At 39.6% G+C, this 17652-nt stretch overlaps 1 protein-coding gene across 2 annotated transcripts in view; it reads left to right on the top strand.

Annotated features, from left to right (window-relative positions):
- LOC143773991 (cytosolic phospholipase A2 delta-like) overlaps positions 1-17258 on the top strand; it is a 91211-nt gene extending 73953 nt beyond the window's left edge. For both annotated transcript variants that reach the window (XM_077261295.1, XM_077261289.1), the window contains 13 exons: positions 34-218; positions 1249-1350; positions 3619-3656; positions 7765-7900; positions 8997-9133; positions 10921-11143; positions 12422-12539; positions 13348-13485; positions 13744-13851; positions 13959-14153; positions 14412-14578; positions 15227-15410; positions 16925-17258. In XM_077261295.1, coding sequence (XP_077117410.1) covers positions 34-218; positions 1249-1350; positions 3619-3656; positions 7765-7900; positions 8997-9133; positions 10921-11143; positions 12422-12539; positions 13348-13485; positions 13744-13851; positions 13959-14153; positions 14412-14578; positions 15227-15410; positions 16925-17166 — 1973 coding nt within the window. In that variant the 3' untranslated portion in view covers positions 17167-17258. The remainder of the gene's footprint in view (positions 1-33; positions 219-1248; positions 1351-3618; positions 3657-7764; positions 7901-8996; positions 9134-10920; positions 11144-12421; positions 12540-13347; positions 13486-13743; positions 13852-13958; positions 14154-14411; positions 14579-15226; positions 15411-16924) is intronic.
- The last annotated feature ends 394 nt before the right edge of the window (positions 17259-17652 follow it).

Genomic DNA, 17652 nt, shown 5'->3' with positions numbered 1-17652 from the left:
ATTCACTTAGATCTTATTCTGTTACATCCGCAGATAAAACAGAGCTGGCCCTCTCTGTACGAGGCTCTTTTGAGGATTCACACAAGATATTACTACAGTCAGGCTCTAGTCATGAACTCAATTCACGCGAAACTGCAGTTTTTCATTTTCCAAGAGACTTAGGAACAGAAATGACAGCTTCCCTGAGCCGAGTTTACTCCTCCTTCGATGTGACCTTTGTAAGTTGTCTAGCCAATTTTAAATTCTCAGTAGAGGACTTTGGAGCTAAAATAGATTAACAGACATTAGCTTTCAATAAAGGATGGTACATAGGGTAGATATATTGGTGGTAGTGACGAGTCGTGTCCATTTTATTGGGGGCTCCCTGGTCAGGAGAGGAAACAAAGTATACAGACATAACAGTATGTGATCACAGCTGCTGTTTCTTGTGAAGTAACACATTTTCCTCCCTGTTTTATCACAGGAATGAGTGTTTCTGCCAAGTCTCCTGCCTTCTGAGCTCATCATAAATCAAGTCAGTGACATATGAGCTCAGCGGCAGCCGGAGATCCTACTGGATTTCTGATGAGCTCAGGGGACTGGAGATAAGGCAAGAACACTCACTCCTGTGTTAAAACAGACAGTAAAATGTTTTAACTCACACAAAGCAGCTACTGCTATATCGTCTGTATAATCATTTATTCCTCCACTGTCCAGGAATTGTGGCACTTGTTGATCGTTTACCTGCATGGTCAGACACAGCCATTGCACAGTGCATAGCGGGGCAAATTTATATGATCAGCTCAGCACAGGAACATTTTTAACACATCCAGTTGTGGAAATTATTATTATTCTAACATCTATTGATTAAATTGTACTTTGTTTGTGGGACAATCCCTTTAATACTAATCCAATGACAGCACCGCATTAAGTAATTGCTAGTTAGGCTATTTTCAAATCTGTATCACTATCTAAAGCAGGTTATCATGTATTTCCATGTAAAACTGCAATGATGGCTTTGTCTAGGTCAAGTGCAGTGTTACATATCCATGTGCAGTGTTACAGTCCAATATTATTTGGGCAAAAATAAGCATCCATCCTCCAGCCATCTCCACGTTTATTCACTTAATATTACGTCATGGGTGTAATGATAGGAGTTGCATAGATTACCCATGGACATTGTATCTCTGTGTGTTTCCTGACAATAAGGTACATTTTTGTAAAGTATGCCACGAAACCACATCATGACTACTTTAACTTTTCTTTCAGAGCAGTGAAACAGAAAATGATGGTTTTAATCAAACCACTGTACCCCTCAGTTTAATATCTCCTGTGGAGAATTATATTAAAGTTCAAGTACCTGCAATGGAAGTAAGTAGCGCTTGATTGGAAACTGAAGATTTATATTTTTCACAAGTAACTGATCGTGAGTAGAATTACCAAGTTAATCTCATGCCATCAACTCACTGCCTTTTCACTTTTTAATTTACATTAAGTATATGTAAGTCTAGTAATTTTGGGACAACCGCTGCCTAATGGTGTTCAATTCCTCCTTCTAACAAAGGTGTAGCAAAGGGAATTCAGCGATGTCAGTGTTTGCAGTTCTCAATTTACTCTTTACATACAGTCGTCAATAGTGACTGCTGTATGTAAAGAGTATGACAGAGGGAGATTGCTCCCTCTGTAAGTCCATCGGCTCCCTGCAGCGCAATTGAAGGGAGCCACTATTTGCTATGGGAACCTGAGGCCTAACAATGACCTTGAGTGTACCAAAATTCAAGCCTAGTAGATCATTCACAATCTATTAGGTATCCTATCAGTATAACACTCACAGGCTAGATAATACTCTGTATATAAGTAATGTAGGATTTTATTTATGTGATCTAAGGACCTAGGGACTAATAAATGTTGCAACAAAAAAATAAAAATATGGTTTTAAGTGTTTAACAAATCACATAAAAATATCCTAGGTTTCAGAATAAAGAGTTGTTTAATCCAATAATAAAACAAATGCACCAAAAAAGGCACCTATCCGGTATCACTGGTTCAATAATCACCTATAAGCTCTTTTCTCAGAAAAATGAAGTTAGGGCTGTCCGTATATAATGAGAAAAAAAAGTCATCAATTTTCTTTTGCAAAAATAATAAAACAAAAAAAATTGAATACAAAGTCACCAAAAATGGCACCAGTGAAAAGTACATGCCCTTAAAAAACTCTGCTGACTGAAAAATGTTCACCTCATGACTCAGAATATAGCGACACAATACTTTTTTTAATTTATTGTACAAAAGTAATAAAACAAATAAAATTTGGTATCACCATAATCACGCTGACCCAGAGAATAAAGTGAACACTACTTGTACAGCAAAAAAACCGCATAAAATTGAAAATGACGAAAAACATGTTTATTTTTCCTATTTATTCCCACACAGAGTTAATAAAATATGGGCATTAGGTTGTAAGTATCACAAAATGACCAAATAAAAAAATAAGCCTTCATATAGCAACGTTAACGAGAAAAAAAAGTTATGACTTTGGGAACATGACAATGAAAAAATGGCAAAAAAAATGTGTGGACATTAAAGGGAACCTGTCACCCCCAAAATCGAAGGTGAGCTAAGCCCACCGGCATCATGGGCTTATCTACAGCATTCTGTAATGCTGTAGATAAGCCCCCAATGTATCCTGAAAGATAAGAAAAAGAGGTTAGATTATACTCACCCAGGGGCGGTCCCGCTGCGGTCCGAGGCCTCCCATCTTCTTATGATGACGTCCTCTTCTTGTCTTCACTCTGTGGCTCCGGTGCAGGCGTACTTTGTCTGTCCTGTTGAGGGCAGCATAAATTACTGCAGTGCACAGGCGTTGGGCCTCTCTGACGTTTCCCGGTGCCTGCGCACTGCAGTACTTTGCTCTGCTCTCAACAGGGCAGACAAAGTACGCCTGCGCCGGAGCCGCAGTAGGAAGACAAGAGGACGTCATCGTCAGAAGATGGGAGGCCCCGGACTGCGACGCCCATCGAACCGGACCGCCCCTGGGTGAGTATAATCTAACCTCTTTTTCTCATCTTTCAGGATACATCGGGGGCTTATCTACAGCATTACAGAATGCTGTAGATAAGCCCCTGATGACGGTGGGCTTAGCTCACCTTCGATTTTGGGGGTGACAGGTTCCCTTTAAGACCAAATTAGGTCAGATTTTTTAAAAGGGTTAATAAAAGAAATCACGAAGTAACCACCTAATCTTCATGGGCCTAATTATAGGGGGACATATACTTTGGCGGCCAGCTTTATGAGTGTATGGCTTGTTGAAACGGTAACTTTCCCCTTTTTGCTTGAGAATTGGGGGTTTATGATCATTGATCCATAAGATTATATGAAATGTTATATGTGCAAATTGAATCTTCTGAGAGAAAGAGGACTAGAACTTTAGCGAGATAATTTGCATATTTAATTTCCCAGAGGAGCATGCATGGCTTATAATAAGTTATCTCACTCTGACATGCCAGGCTTGGCTTGGCACTCTTCAAAAAGTGAAACATTACCCCTATGAAATACTATAAAGTTTTGCAAAAAGATTGTCATCCTTTTCAGTAAGCACGGTGACAAAACTGATTAGTGCATTTTTTGTTCCTCTTTCAGGGAAAGCCTTTGGACATGCAGATTCGATTAAATGAATGGTATAGTATTTTCTTTGTACAAGTGCTAGTTATATGACAAAAAAGCAATTGTTTGTAACAAAAAAATATATATATACAAAGGTGTAAAAATACACATACTCTGTAATTAATTCTGTGACCAAATAAGGAAAGTGATGTGTGTATCCTACAGAGAAATTCATGCAGGAAATAAGGGAACTTTTCATGTGATTGCTGTTTATCACACACAACAGCTCCATAGACTATACTGGGTACATGTTCTATTCATAAAAAACACAGTTAGGACATGTACGTGAAAAACGGACGTCTGAACGAGGCCTTACATGGCCATTCTCGTGAAGATAACACCCATTTTTAATGAACTGTGAATTAATTTTCTTGAACAGCCACATCGCTGCGCTGTTAGTTACCGTATACGTTTCTAACTGATAACCCCCTCCCTTCATCAAGCTGTAGTGTGATGTGTAACCTTTTTGTTGGAAATTACATAATACTGTTTTTTTTCAGCTTTGTGTTACTAAAGCAAGATTTGTTACACTGCTTCGCTACTCAAGGACAAGCTGTGAAACAGTGTAGTCAGGAGGTCTGAAGTTATATAACACTAGATGGTGGCCCGATTCTAACACATCGGGTATTCTAGAATATGTATGTAGTTTATTTATGAAGATTTCAGAATAATGCAATTTATACACAGGATTCGGCTGGCCGGGCACGACCAATTAGCGAAGTATGGTTCAAATCCCGCGGCAATTCGCGGCTGGACTGCGCCTGTCGCTGATTGTTCGCAGCCGGCCGCGACCAATCAGTGAAGCCAGGGCCAGCTGCAGGTTTTTGAGGGCCCCAGGCGAAAGAGTCTCACAGCTCATGTAGCATATATCACAGCCCACGTAGTATATAGCACAGCCACGTAGTATATAGCACAGGCACGTAGTATGTAGCACAGCTATGTAGTATATAACACAGCCACGTAGTATATAACACAGGCACGTAGTATATAACAGAGCCACGTAGTATATAGCACAGCCACGTAGTAATAATAATAATAATAATAATAATTTTATTTATATAGCGCCAACATATTCCGCAGCGCTTTACAACTTATAGAGGGGACTTATACAGACAACAGACATTACAGCATAACAGAAATCACAGTTCAAAACAGATACCAGGAGGAATGAGGGCCCTGCTGCTCGCAAGCTTACAATCTATGAGGAAAAGGGGAGACACAAGAGGTGGATGGTAACAATTGCTTTAGTTATTTGGACCAGCCATAGTGTAAGGCTCGGGTGTTCATGTAAAGCTGCATGAACCAGTTAACTGCCTAAGTATGTAACAGTACAGACACAGAGGCTATTAACTGCATAAAGTGTATGAGAACATGATGGAGGAACGTGATTATGTTGTTGTTTTTTATTAATAGGCCACACAGGGATAATTAGGTTAATGCGTTGAGGCGGTAGGCCAATCTGAACAAATGAGTTTTTAGTGCACGCTTAAAACTGTGGGGATTGGGGATTAATCGTATTAACCTAGGTAGTGCATTCCAAAGAATCGGCGCCAGTAGTATATAGCAGCCACGTAGTATATAGCACAGGCACGTAGTATATAGCACAGGCACGTAGTAGATAGCACAGCCCACGCAGTATATAGCACAGCCACGTAGTATATTGCACAGCCACGTAGTATATAGCACAGGCACGTAGTATATAGCACAGCTACATAGTATATAACAGCCACGTAGTATATAGCACAGACACGTAGTATATAGCACAGCCACGTAGTATATAGCACAGCCACATAGTATATTGCAGAGCCATGTAGTATATTGCAGAGCCATGTAGTATATAGCACAGCCCACGCAGTATATAACACAGCCCACGCAGTAAATAGCACAGCCCACGCTGTATATAACACAGCCCACGCAGTATATAACACAGCCCACATAGTATAGAGCACAGCCCACGTAGTATATAGCACAGCCCACGCAGTATATAACGCAGCCCATGTAATATATAGCACAGCCCACGTAGTATATAGCACAGCCACGTAGTATATAGCACAGCCACGTAGTATATTGCACAGCCACGTAGTATATAGCACAGCCATGTAGTATATAGCACAGCCACAGCTAAAACGCTATGTGGGCACTGACTGGAGGGGAGTATGGAGGGGGCACTGACTGGAGGGGAGTAAGGAGGGGCCCATTCGCGGCCGGACTGTGCCTGTCGCTGATTGGTCGTCAGATTGGGTGACTGGGCTGTCACTCACTACACTCACAGACCAGCCCACTCCAGATCCTATAGGGCGGTTGAGCTGTCACTTACAACGTCCCTAAGCCACACTGAGTGATGGAATCGTGACAGATGACTGTGATTACGGAAAGTTATTTTGCTTTCTAATATGCATAATATTAACATTCCTCCCCATTTGTAACTACTTTTCTACTGTCAGCAAATGACATACAGAAGCATTAAACCCTTACATATGTTGTCATGTTCTCAGCTAGCAGAAAAAAAAAAACTAAAGGACAAAGCTAAGATAGGATGCTTGGAGGGTTAGTACTTCTGGACAGAAGCAAGACTTAAACACCGAAAGAATGGAGGCTCACTATAATGAGTTCGGCAATGTTTAGGCACAACTCTACTGGGATGCATGAATAGTAGTGATGAGTGAGTGTACTCGTTGCTCGGGTTTTCCCGAGTATTTATGACTGCTCGGAGATTTAGTTTTTATCCTGGCAGCTGAATGATTTACAGCTACTAGCCAGGCTCAGTACATGTGGGGATTCCCTAGCAACCAGGCAGCCCCCACATGTACTCAGCCTGGCTACTAGCTGTAAATCATTCAGCTGTCGAGATGAAAACTAAATCTCCGAGCAGTCATAAATACTTGGAGGTCACCCGAGCGTACATTTGCTCATCACTAATGAATAGCCTTTCCTTGTTGGTCACAAGGCTCAGCCAAAATTGCAAAGAACTGATTGATGGCTTGCAAAAGGATTTCCACTAACCAAGACATTAATAGAGCGCAAATGATCCAGATGAAAGAAGTGGAAGAGATCCACAAAGACATCATACACAATGATAATGTTAATTGAGAGTGGGCTCAGAAAAAGAAACAATGTGTTTTGGATCACTGATGACCTCTTTGTCATGCTCAATACTCAGAGACGCGTAGTTTTTTTTTTCTGAGACCTTAAACGCTACCATTGTGTGAGACTTTTTTATGGATATCTTTCACTTCTTTCATCAGGAACATTTGCTTGTAATGGATGTCCTCACATCTTGGTTAGGGGTAAATCTATTGCAAGCCACCAATTAACTGTGCTCTCAGCTGAGAAATGGACATAATAGTATTGAGTCTAATTAATGATTTGCGAACTAAATAACCCATAAATAGCTGCACAAATCTCGTTGGGAAGTTTTTGCAATGTATCAGTATGCAGTCCTGGTTATTTAGGGTATAATCAGGACTTCAATATTGGCTGAACAAAAAAAACAGCTACAAAAAAAACAGCTACACCTGATGGTAGAATTTTTGGCCACTTGGGATACTCTATGCCCCTATTCATTAAGATTGACGTTTTGCTCACCAGTCTTAATGACAAGTACACTGAAATAAGATGTCAAGTGAGCTTGCTCTTACTACTAAAATCACAAGTGATCAGTTGCCTGTTTTTGAACCCACTATTGGCTATAGGAATTGCAGTGTTAGGGCGCAGTCAAATGGCTACATGTATTTCTATGCAGCTTTCACACTCGGGGTGGGAGAGCTGCCGGCCAGTCAGTGCATTGTGTTCTGATCTCAGTCCAATTTAGACAGTCATCTGACTGCGGTCTTAGAGTTATGGCATTCATTTTGTAGGTAGTTTTTTTCCATCATGGAGACCTAATGAGCTAACATACAGATGATTCATGTAAATTTAGCATTTCCAAACTACATTTGGCACATGTAATGTTTTTGCTAGACAATTGTAAATGCACCCAAGTAATTCACAATTGACCCTCTCTCATTACCCACATAGAAGTAATTCTTCCCTAATACATGAGATGTTAAACAGTATAATGTATCTCTAGAATTAAAATAACTTTCAACTGATTTTTCCTGAAATATATTAATGTATTTCCAGTCCAGAAAAGCTTGATGTGAGATTGGGGTTCGACTTATGTGATAAAGAGAAAATATTTCTTCAAAAACGCCAAAGACGGGTAGCTGACGCATTGAAAAAAGTTCTACAATTGGAAGAAGATTTGACAGGTGAAGAGGTAAGGGTCATGTAAAATTACATCATTTCTGCAGTGTTAACCCATACTTAGGAGTATGTGGGCCAGCCTCTGTATGATAGGTTTTTTATAATCTTCTTTTACTTATCTTATTACCACTCTTGGTGTAATCGAGAGCAGAATTCCTTCTGCTGACTTCACATATAGAAATAAAATTGCACTTGAAAATGCACATGGCTAGGGACAGTAAGGGCTGTGATGCTGGGGTCCAGAGGATTATGATTTCACAGAACTGATAGAAGGAGTTTGTCATGTGCCGACAGGGAGAGGGAGGTAGGTGAACAACTAACTGCTGTATAGAAATCAATGGACTGGAGAGAGATGGCTGGGATGTTAGGCATTATCTTCTCTCCTGGAATCTAACTACTGCACACTCTCAGCAAGGGTCTAGGCAGGCACTGGTGGTCAACATTTCTTATTAGAGAATAATTTACATACATACAGTAGATAACAGGGCATTGAACAAACACACTGTTCAGGACAGTGAGAGTTGTGATTAGGAGAACTGCTCTGGAAACTGCTCATGCTAGGGGGCTGTTGACTTTGCAAGATTTATAACAGCAGCTTGTCAGGAGCAGAGGGGGAGGGAAGTGAGCAGATAACTGCTGCAGTAAAATCACTGGGCTGGAGAGAGGTGACTGATATGTTAAGAGTTAACTCCTTTCCTGGAATGTAACTACTGTACACACCTGGCCAGGGTCTTATGGTAAATCTCTTCAGAAACCAGCTGTACACTATGTAACATAAAAGCTTGCATATCAGGAATATGACAGCAGATAGTAAAAGCATGTCAATTGCAAACTTACTTTTTTTTTTTTCAAGCTGTCTAACTTATCAACTTGAGAATACCCCTTTAACATTCCATTATTATATTATCGATGGGGACTCACTTTCAGTTACTTCATTTGTCCAAATTCCTTTAATTCTGTATTTCAGAGAAATATACACATTGTTCTGATAGCAAATAAAAATGTATATTGTAATGTCACACCAAAGGAGTAAGACAGTAATGTATCTGCACAGGGATAGTGAACACAGGGAAAACTGGTAACTGGTTTTACCTGCTTTTGTTTTGCAGACTCCAGTTGTGGCAATCATGGCCACAGGCGGCGGAGCCCGAGCTATGGCATGTCTGTACAGTCATTTGTATGGACTGCAGAACATGGATCTGTTAGACTGTGTTACATACATAGCGAGTGCTTCTGGTTCCACATGGTAAGAAATGTCTTTAGCAGACTATGTTATCAGAAAATGTGCCGAATTTTTATTTGTAATGTGTATTTGAAAGTTTGCTAAAATTTGCAATCATGGGCGTACCTAAGAACATCAGCTGGTACTGAAATGGGAACACCAGAATGCTGGGGGCAGAGAATCTTCAAAAATAAGGTGCTATTTTTCTATAAGTGGAAAAAGATCAAGAACCGTACTTTGGAATTTAGCAAGTTCTGAGGAAATATGTTTTTAAAAAATTATACATCGTAAACCCGGGCGCTCGAAGCCTGTGTGCAGTGAATGAAGATCATACAGCTTCCTGGTAATATGTCTTACTTTGTTCTGCCTTTACTAAGGCACAGCAAAGTGCGCCGGTGCTTCAACTACGGCAGACACAAGATTGGCAGCCATCTGTGGATGACGTAGAAAACGTCATCCTCGTTAATCAAGGCAGGAGGATGGTGATTCCGCCAATAGAGGAGGTGAAATCAAATCACCACCAACGTCCATTGGACCGGTCCATTTTGATTAGCATACAACGCTGGAGACGAATGAAAGGAATTTGTTGTTGGGGCCTTATATTCAGGTTGATGGACTGCGATAATAGAGCAGTTAAAGTTAGTGGATCAAATAGGTAATCCAGCTCAGACAGTCCAGTAAACAATTTTGAATTTTATTGAAAAATTTATTTTATGATTAGTAATCAAATATGCGTAAAAATCACAACCCCCATGTGGGAAGATTAGCGGTGGGCAGACGCGTTTCCAACCTTGTGGTTCTTAGTCCTTGCGTTTGAAAAGCGTCTGCACAACCGCTACTCTTCCCACATGGGGGTTGTGATTTTTACTCATATTTGATTACTAATCTTAAAAGAAATTTTTCAATAAAATTCTAAAGTTTTTATAGGAATGTCTGAGCTGGATTACCTATTTGATCGATTGCCTTTTCCTGCCGCACCGCAGTTTCCGTGTTTTGGCTTTTTTGTACTTTTTTTTAATAAGTTAAAGTTAGTGGCTTTGGTTTATATTGGCAAAACCTGATGACAATTTCGCTTTAAGTGTGAATTCAGACATCTTTGGGGTTTTCATGAATTTTGCTGCCAATTTTTTGTAAATTTTCAGCAAAATCCCCTGGCCTGAATTTTGCAACTCCTTGCATCGCAATGTGTGAAATATGCAGTGCCTATAGTCTGCAACATAATTAGCATTCTGCAGGTGTGAAAACTGCAGCAACCTGGTATATCTTCAGAAGGAAAATCTATTTTGTTTGAATTCAAATTTGACCTTTTTATACTGTAATAAAAAAAATATATATACCGTATATAAATTGTGAAAGCCACTGCATAAACATCATTTGTAACTATAGCTTTAGGCTTTTTTGTGTGCAATTATCATCTACATCCAAGCCTGCAAAGTGTGAATTTGATCCTAGGTTACACGGCAATTTGTGATCGTGTCGTATTACGACATCACATCTAACGACTCCCTATGGTGTCACAGGGCCGCATGTGTTTCCAATTGTGTTGGATTTTCTGTCGCTGGTTGCCAATTGCACGGAACTCACTTGCCTTAGAGGTCAACACAAGTCATATGCGTCTGCGACTTCACAGCTGTAAAATAGTCGGGCAACTGCAAGTCGTAGGCAACTGGCACAGGTGTTTGTGGTCTCTCATCTTATCTAAGAACTGCTGTCCCACGACACGTCACCTAACACAACACATAAGGGCGAGCTTAGTCCTCTTTCTTTAGCTACTTGGCCAATTTATTAACATCAAGTTACTTTTCTGTTAGGACCACAAGTAAACTGTATGAGGACCCGAACTGGTCACACAACAAGCTGTCTGAAGCCATACACAATATAAAGAAGAATGTGACAAAAAACAAGTTGAATACTATTTCAGTGGATCGTATAAAGTACTATCGCAAGGAGCTTCTGCAGGCTGCTGAGGATGGTCAGAAACCCTCATTTACGGACCTCTGGGGACTCATGCTTGAATCAATGTGGTACAATGGGGTGAGAAATGTGAATTTTATAAATCACGTGGTCTATATTTATACATACCTTTTAAATCAAGAATTACTTTTTTTAGGAAAGATGCCCCTGTTCAGTAATTGGTCAGTATTTCGCAAAAACCAGGAGTGGGTGATAAATCCAGAAGTGGTGCATATGTTTCTATTATACTTTTCCTCTACTTGTTCCACTCCTAGTTTTGTTTTACAAATACTGATGTCAAATACTAACCAAATACTGCTAGTGTGAACGTGACCTATCAGGTTGAGGAGATGAGAAATATTTTATGTTTAGACTATATAACAATTGTAAAATTATATTGATATGATATCAGTTTGCATTGTTACAAGTTGCGGTATTACTGTTAATATTATTATTTATTCCATGTAAGGAGGGCATACATAAAAAAAACAAGTACAGTAATCTTAAATAATACAAGTCACGACTGGTACAGTAGGAGAGAGGACGCTGCCCGCGAGGGCTCACAATCTATTATTGCTTTTTACTTTTTCTTTTAATCTTTTTAACATTGTTTTTACCTTTTTTTTTACTGTTTTATATTTTTCCTTTTTTTTTTGCATTTTTTTCTTATCTTTATTGTGTTTTCTTTTTTTTTATTGCTTTTTTTTTGCTTTGAGGTGTCTTGTAGCCCAGTAAACAAGACAGAATTTAGAACCAAATCCCTTGCTATAGGTATGTTTACCCGTGGCGTATTTGTTGCTGAAATTTTGACGTACTGGCTAATTAATTCATTTCTCATATACGAGTTCTATCCATATTTTTCACAGATATAATTCGTACCCAGTATAGTCTATGGGGCAGATCACATGTCCAATTTGTTTTAACGGACTGAGGTTCCGCACAAAATGGTGGAGACATGTCTGATATTGATCCAAGTGTCGGATCAAAAACCTATAGGTCCGTGTAAAAGAAAAACATGCCATCTGAGTGCTGCCCATTTTTCATGGATTGCTAGATAGAAGGTAGAGAAACTTTTTTTTTATCTCACTGGAGAAAAACTGATAAAATTCGGACCATCGCGGATGAAAATCTGATGTAACTCTGAGCAAAATCAGTAATGAAACGAACGGAGGCTGAATGAGCCGTAACTGAAATTCTATGCGCATGGATTTCTGCAAAGCCCACTCCGTTGAATGGGAATTCACTGAAATTTCTGTATCGGATCTGGCATGAGTCGGCAAACAAGGGGTGGGGTTTCAGCTTATTCTGCAATATGTAACTTTCTCATATATGTCTCATTTCCTTATTTTGTACTTCCAGAGAAATGAGAGCAGGCTTTCTGATCAGCAAGCAGCCTTGGACAATGGTCAGAATCCATTACCTATTTACCTTGCTCTTAATGTGAAACAGAACACTATCAGCACCCTGGATTTTAAAGGTATCTACATTGTTGGACATCTTTCATACATCAAATATAATAAACAATCAAAAATATCTTCTGCATGTCAGTAGCCAATGGTATTTCCGAAAAAACACAGCAACTCAGTAGGCCAAAATTCACCCAAAATGTTTCCTTTCTGCCTTGAACTGCACAGAAACCCCCAGGGACTTGTCTTATTCTGAGGAGTCCTAATAGTGTAAAGCTCTGGTTATGAACCCCTTAAAGGGAATCTGTCAACAAGCTTTTGTGTGTCACTTAGTTTACTGGTTGCAGCAGTTGTGATGCACGTAAAATTTTCTCTGCTTGCAGATCTAGCAGAGCTCTAATGCTGAGCCCTGTAAAACCCCGCCCACACCACTGATTAGCAGATGTATATTGACAGAAAGCTGCCAATCGGTGATAGGGCGGAGTCACACAGAACGTCAGGACTAGGAGGCATGAGACACCTAGTCCTGCAGTGACAATTCCCTACTGATTAAACATTGATTTTATTGAAACAACAGCATAAAACCTAATAAGTGACAAATCCCTAGAATCGGGCTCTCAGACCCTACATCACACTGCTCTCAGGTTACATAAAGAAAATTTGTCACCAGGCGTTTTCTAAGAGTCAAAGAGGCCCATGAGGATCCTTTGGATCCATCACGGTAATAATGGATTCCTCTATAAATATAAGCAATGATGCCAAGCCCAAAAATTGGTACAAGACCCGGGAAACACAGTACCATACCACAATAGCAGATATGTTAATGAAGTGAATATTTATAGATCCTGGAAATCAGTTTGTTAAATATTGTCATTTCAGAATGGTGTGAATTTACACCCTATGAAGTTGGACTCCTCAAATATGGTGCCTCCATCCGAACAGAGGATTTTGGGAGTGAATTCTACATGGGTCGACTGATGAAGAAACACCCAGAACCTCGTATTTGCTTTCTGCAAGGTAAGGCTTCATGCATGTGGACATTGGCGCGGGACCCAGCAGTCAGATCCCACTGATCAATTAGTTATCTAATAGATGATAACTTGTTTAGGCTGGACAACCCCTTTAAGAACTAAATATAAATTAGAAATTGTACATAGCACCAAAGAGTAATATTTGATCACAGAAATGTCAGCTGTCAAATTATTATTTTTCATTTATTTTTTGGGCAGTAGGATCCAAAATCCACAAATGTATTTTGCTTTTCCTTTCCTATAGGTTTGTGGGGAAACGTTTTTTCCTTGAATTTAGTGGACACCTGGTATTTAACAGCCCAGCTGGATACCTTCTGGGACACTTGGGTTCAGGACAGAATTAAGGATATTGGTATATTTATTTTATTTTTTTTACTAATATCTGGATAAATATACCATAAGGTAAACGGTGAGATAAGGAAGATGCAATAATTTAATTGTCACTTTCTTCTTCCTAAGACAAAGAAGATATTCAGGTGAGGAGAGAATCCGCGCACACGAGAACTCATCTGTTCACACCGTCTGGTACTTTCAGTCGCCTTTGGAAGGGGCTACTGACCAACAGACCCATAGACGGGGAACAACATAATTTCTTGCAGGGACTTTACTTGCATAAAGATTATCATCAGCAGCCTCAGTTCACTACATGGAAAGGTAATCCCGGCACTTTAGTCTACGTTGCCACAATGAGTTTTTGGTGATTTTTTTTACCCTGCATGATATAGAAAAAAAAATGCAAGTAACCTGTTTTACTTAATGGGTACAGAAAATCTGCAACATCAAAAACTCACCAGAAGCTCAATATGGGAACATAGCCTAATACTTACTGTCTTAATCATTGTCAAGTCGTAACTTAAAATATTGAAATGTCCGAAAATCGATAGTGGAATTGTTATTGCTTTTGTCTTTCAGATACCAATTTAGACAGTTTTCCGAATAAGCTAACACCACTTGCTGACAATCTGTGTCTTGTGGATGCTGGTTATTTCATTAATGCAAGTTTTCCGCCTTTACTCAAACCAGAGAGAAAAGTGGATGTCATTATATCTTTTGATTATACTCTAGACACCCCACTTCAGGTTGGTAAATTTCATTTAGGCTTCATGAAAAATAAGCCATGTGCACACATTGGGTGGGAAATTTTCATCACTTTAGCAATGTTTAAGGGGTATGTGCAAACAGACTTTTATTGAGGTAGTCGAAAACTTTGTGAGTTTTCTTAAGTAGAAACCGCTTCAAGAGTTTTTGGAGGTGTTTTAAGATTCCTAAAGAGTTTTCTTTTGTGATTTTGAAGAGTTTTTGAACCACTTTAGAAGAGATTTTGCAGTCTTTTGATTGGACAATTCGTAGTTTGGAACGGATTTCACAGAAGCAACATGCACTTTTTTTTCTACCGCTAGCAGATTTTAAAACTTTAAGCTAAAAAAAAGAAACAAAAAACACTCAAGAAACTAAAAATATGAACGGCAAAATGGTTTTATAATAGAAATCAATAGGAAGAGCTGTTCAAGTGGTTTTTGAAGTGGAACCGCTAAAAAAAACTCTGTGTGCACATAGGTTCATTAGACCAGAATGCATTGCATTGCAAGAACCAAATGGCTTTTACTATAGAGAGTACAAATAATTATGAAATATGTATTCTGTTGTAAGGCATGCTGGGAGTAGTAGTTCAGAAAACAATCATTTTTTGGAAAGTTAATTGTTTACTGGCTCTTATCTGTTTGCAGTCGGTGGAACAGACTTGTAATTACTGCACTACACAAGGTATCGGATTCCCCAAGGTATCACTGAGTGAGGAGGAGAGGAAGACACACAAGGAGTGTTACGTCTTCAATGATGATAATAACATTTGCCCTATTGTGCTTCACTTCCCTCTTGTGAATGACACTTTCAAAAAATTTAAGGAACCAGGTATGATCGCAACATAACGTTAACTGTTCTGATTTTACTCACAGAAGTTTCTAAAGCAACTTCATAAAATTACTAGTAAGAGCAATGTGTGTAATAGAGGACAATATGGAGCAAGCATGGCAAAAGATGCATGCATTCTGCTAATTGTTCTAGGAAGTCACAGGAAATTAGATTTCCATTGCCAGCAATGCTGTATAGGGGTTCATAGACAAATTCCTATATATGAGCAGATTTATTCAGAGAGGATCGAGAGTTTGAGTCGAATTTCTCAGTATTCGTACATTTTGAGATTCGATTTGGCCTGCAAGATTCGATGCCCTGCAACTATGACATCTAGCGGATTATCATACTTCATACAGCGGTGGTCAGTACCGGGGCCAACACAGATCAGTAGTCAACAGGTGAGCACAGCTTAGATGGCAGAGTAATTTTCCATCTCCAGAGTCACTGGTTAAGTCTCTCTCTCTCCTGTAGAGTATAAACTATTATGGTCAGCAGGGTCCTCTCTCTCTCCTGTAGAGTGTAAGCTCTTATGGTTAGCGGAGTCCTATTTCTCCCCTGTAGAGTTTAAGCTCTTATGGTCAGTGGAGTCCTCTTTCTCCTGTAGAGTGTAAGCTCTTATGGTCAGTGGAGTCCTCTCTTTCCTTTGGAGTATAAGCTCTTATAGTCATAGGGGTTCTCTCCCTTATAGTTTAAGCTCTTATGGTCAGCGGCTTTCTACTTCTCTCTCTCCTGTAGAGTGTAAGCTCATGTGGTCAGTGGAGTCCTCGCTCTCTCCTGTAGAGTGTAAGCTCTTATAGTCAGTGGAGTCCTCTCTTTCTCCTGTAGAGTGTAAGCTCTTATGGTCAGTGGAGTCCTCTCTCTCGTTTAGAGTGTAAGCTCTTATGGTTAGCAGGGTTATCTCTCTCTTGCACACTTGTAGAGTGTAAACTCTTATAATCATAGGGGTTCTCTATCTCCTTTACAGTGTAAGCTCTTATGGTCAGTGGAGTCCTCTCTCTTTCTCCTGTAGAGTGTAAGCTTATATTGTCAGATTCCTCTCTCTCTCCTGTAGAGTGTAAGCTCTTATAGTCAGTGGAGTCCTCTCTCCTGTAGAGTGTAAACTCCTATGTTCAGCGGAGTCCTCTCTCTCTCGTGTAGAGTGTAAGCTCTTATGGTTATCAGGGTTATTTATCTCTCTCTCTTGCACACTTGTAGAGTGTAAGCTCTCTTGGTCAGCTGACTCCTGCTCTTCTGTAGAGTGTAAGCTTTTATGGCCATCAGGGTTCTCTCTCACAGTGTTTCCTCTCCCCCACATGTATTTTCTGTCTCTCTGTGTTCACTCAAAAGGTCTGCACATCTCTACTATTACTGATTCACAATGGTAAAACTAGAGAATTCTTCCCACTGATTTCTTAATACATACTGCATGACTTCCCAAAGTAACCGAGCAAAAGCAAGCGAGCGCAACCCTTTAATGACTGCATGTTCTAGACAATCCAACAATTAAATTTGTTTCTCAATTCCTCTTTCAGGTGTGTTAAGATCTCCAGAAGAAATGTCAGATGGGAATGTGGACGTTACAGGAGCTTTCTCCCCCTATTTTTTAACAAACTTTACTTATAGCGAGTCGGACTTTGACAGGCTGATGAAATTAACACAGTATAACCTTGAGAACAACAGAGAGCTGATCCTCGATGCTCTGCACATTGCTGTCCAGAGGAGGAGAGTGAGGAATCCTTCACGAGGAACCTACCAAGCTCAGAAGAAAACATAACACCTGAAAACTTGAATCAGAATTTTCCTTGGAACTGGTCAAAGATACATATTCAAATCATGCACAATAAATGCATCTAATATGAACATTGATATGAGCTCTATAAATGGATTTGTGATTCAATGATGTAGAATGCAACTAAGCATGGCCACCAAATCACTTAGTACCTTACTAGAGTCCATCAAGACTAGATGCATAATCATTTATACACTTAAGCATAGCTTGTTAGGTGAATGTAAAACTGAACCTTCACTTTATATCTCTAAATTATTTTGTTTCTTATTTAGAGCACTTGGACCTTTAGGAGCGTTGCTTTTTACATGTTGCTCAGTTATTTACGATTCTTGAATGGATGTAATTTATGCCTTAAACCCTTCACTTTCCCTGATGGGTGTAAGATTCTTTTCTCCTACAGTAAAACACACCACTTCTTCCTACCTTGTCATCACATACCCTCTTTCCTCCTTGCTGATAGATCCTGATTAG

The sequence above is a fragment of the Ranitomeya variabilis genome, chromosome 1, assembly GCF_051348905.1.
Source record: "Ranitomeya variabilis isolate aRanVar5 chromosome 1, aRanVar5.hap1, whole genome shotgun sequence".
Lineage (NCBI taxonomy): Eukaryota > Metazoa > Chordata > Amphibia > Anura > Dendrobatidae > Ranitomeya > Ranitomeya variabilis.
The sequence above is the reverse complement of the archived record's forward strand: the minus strand, read 5'-3'. Positions and strand labels throughout refer to the sequence as shown.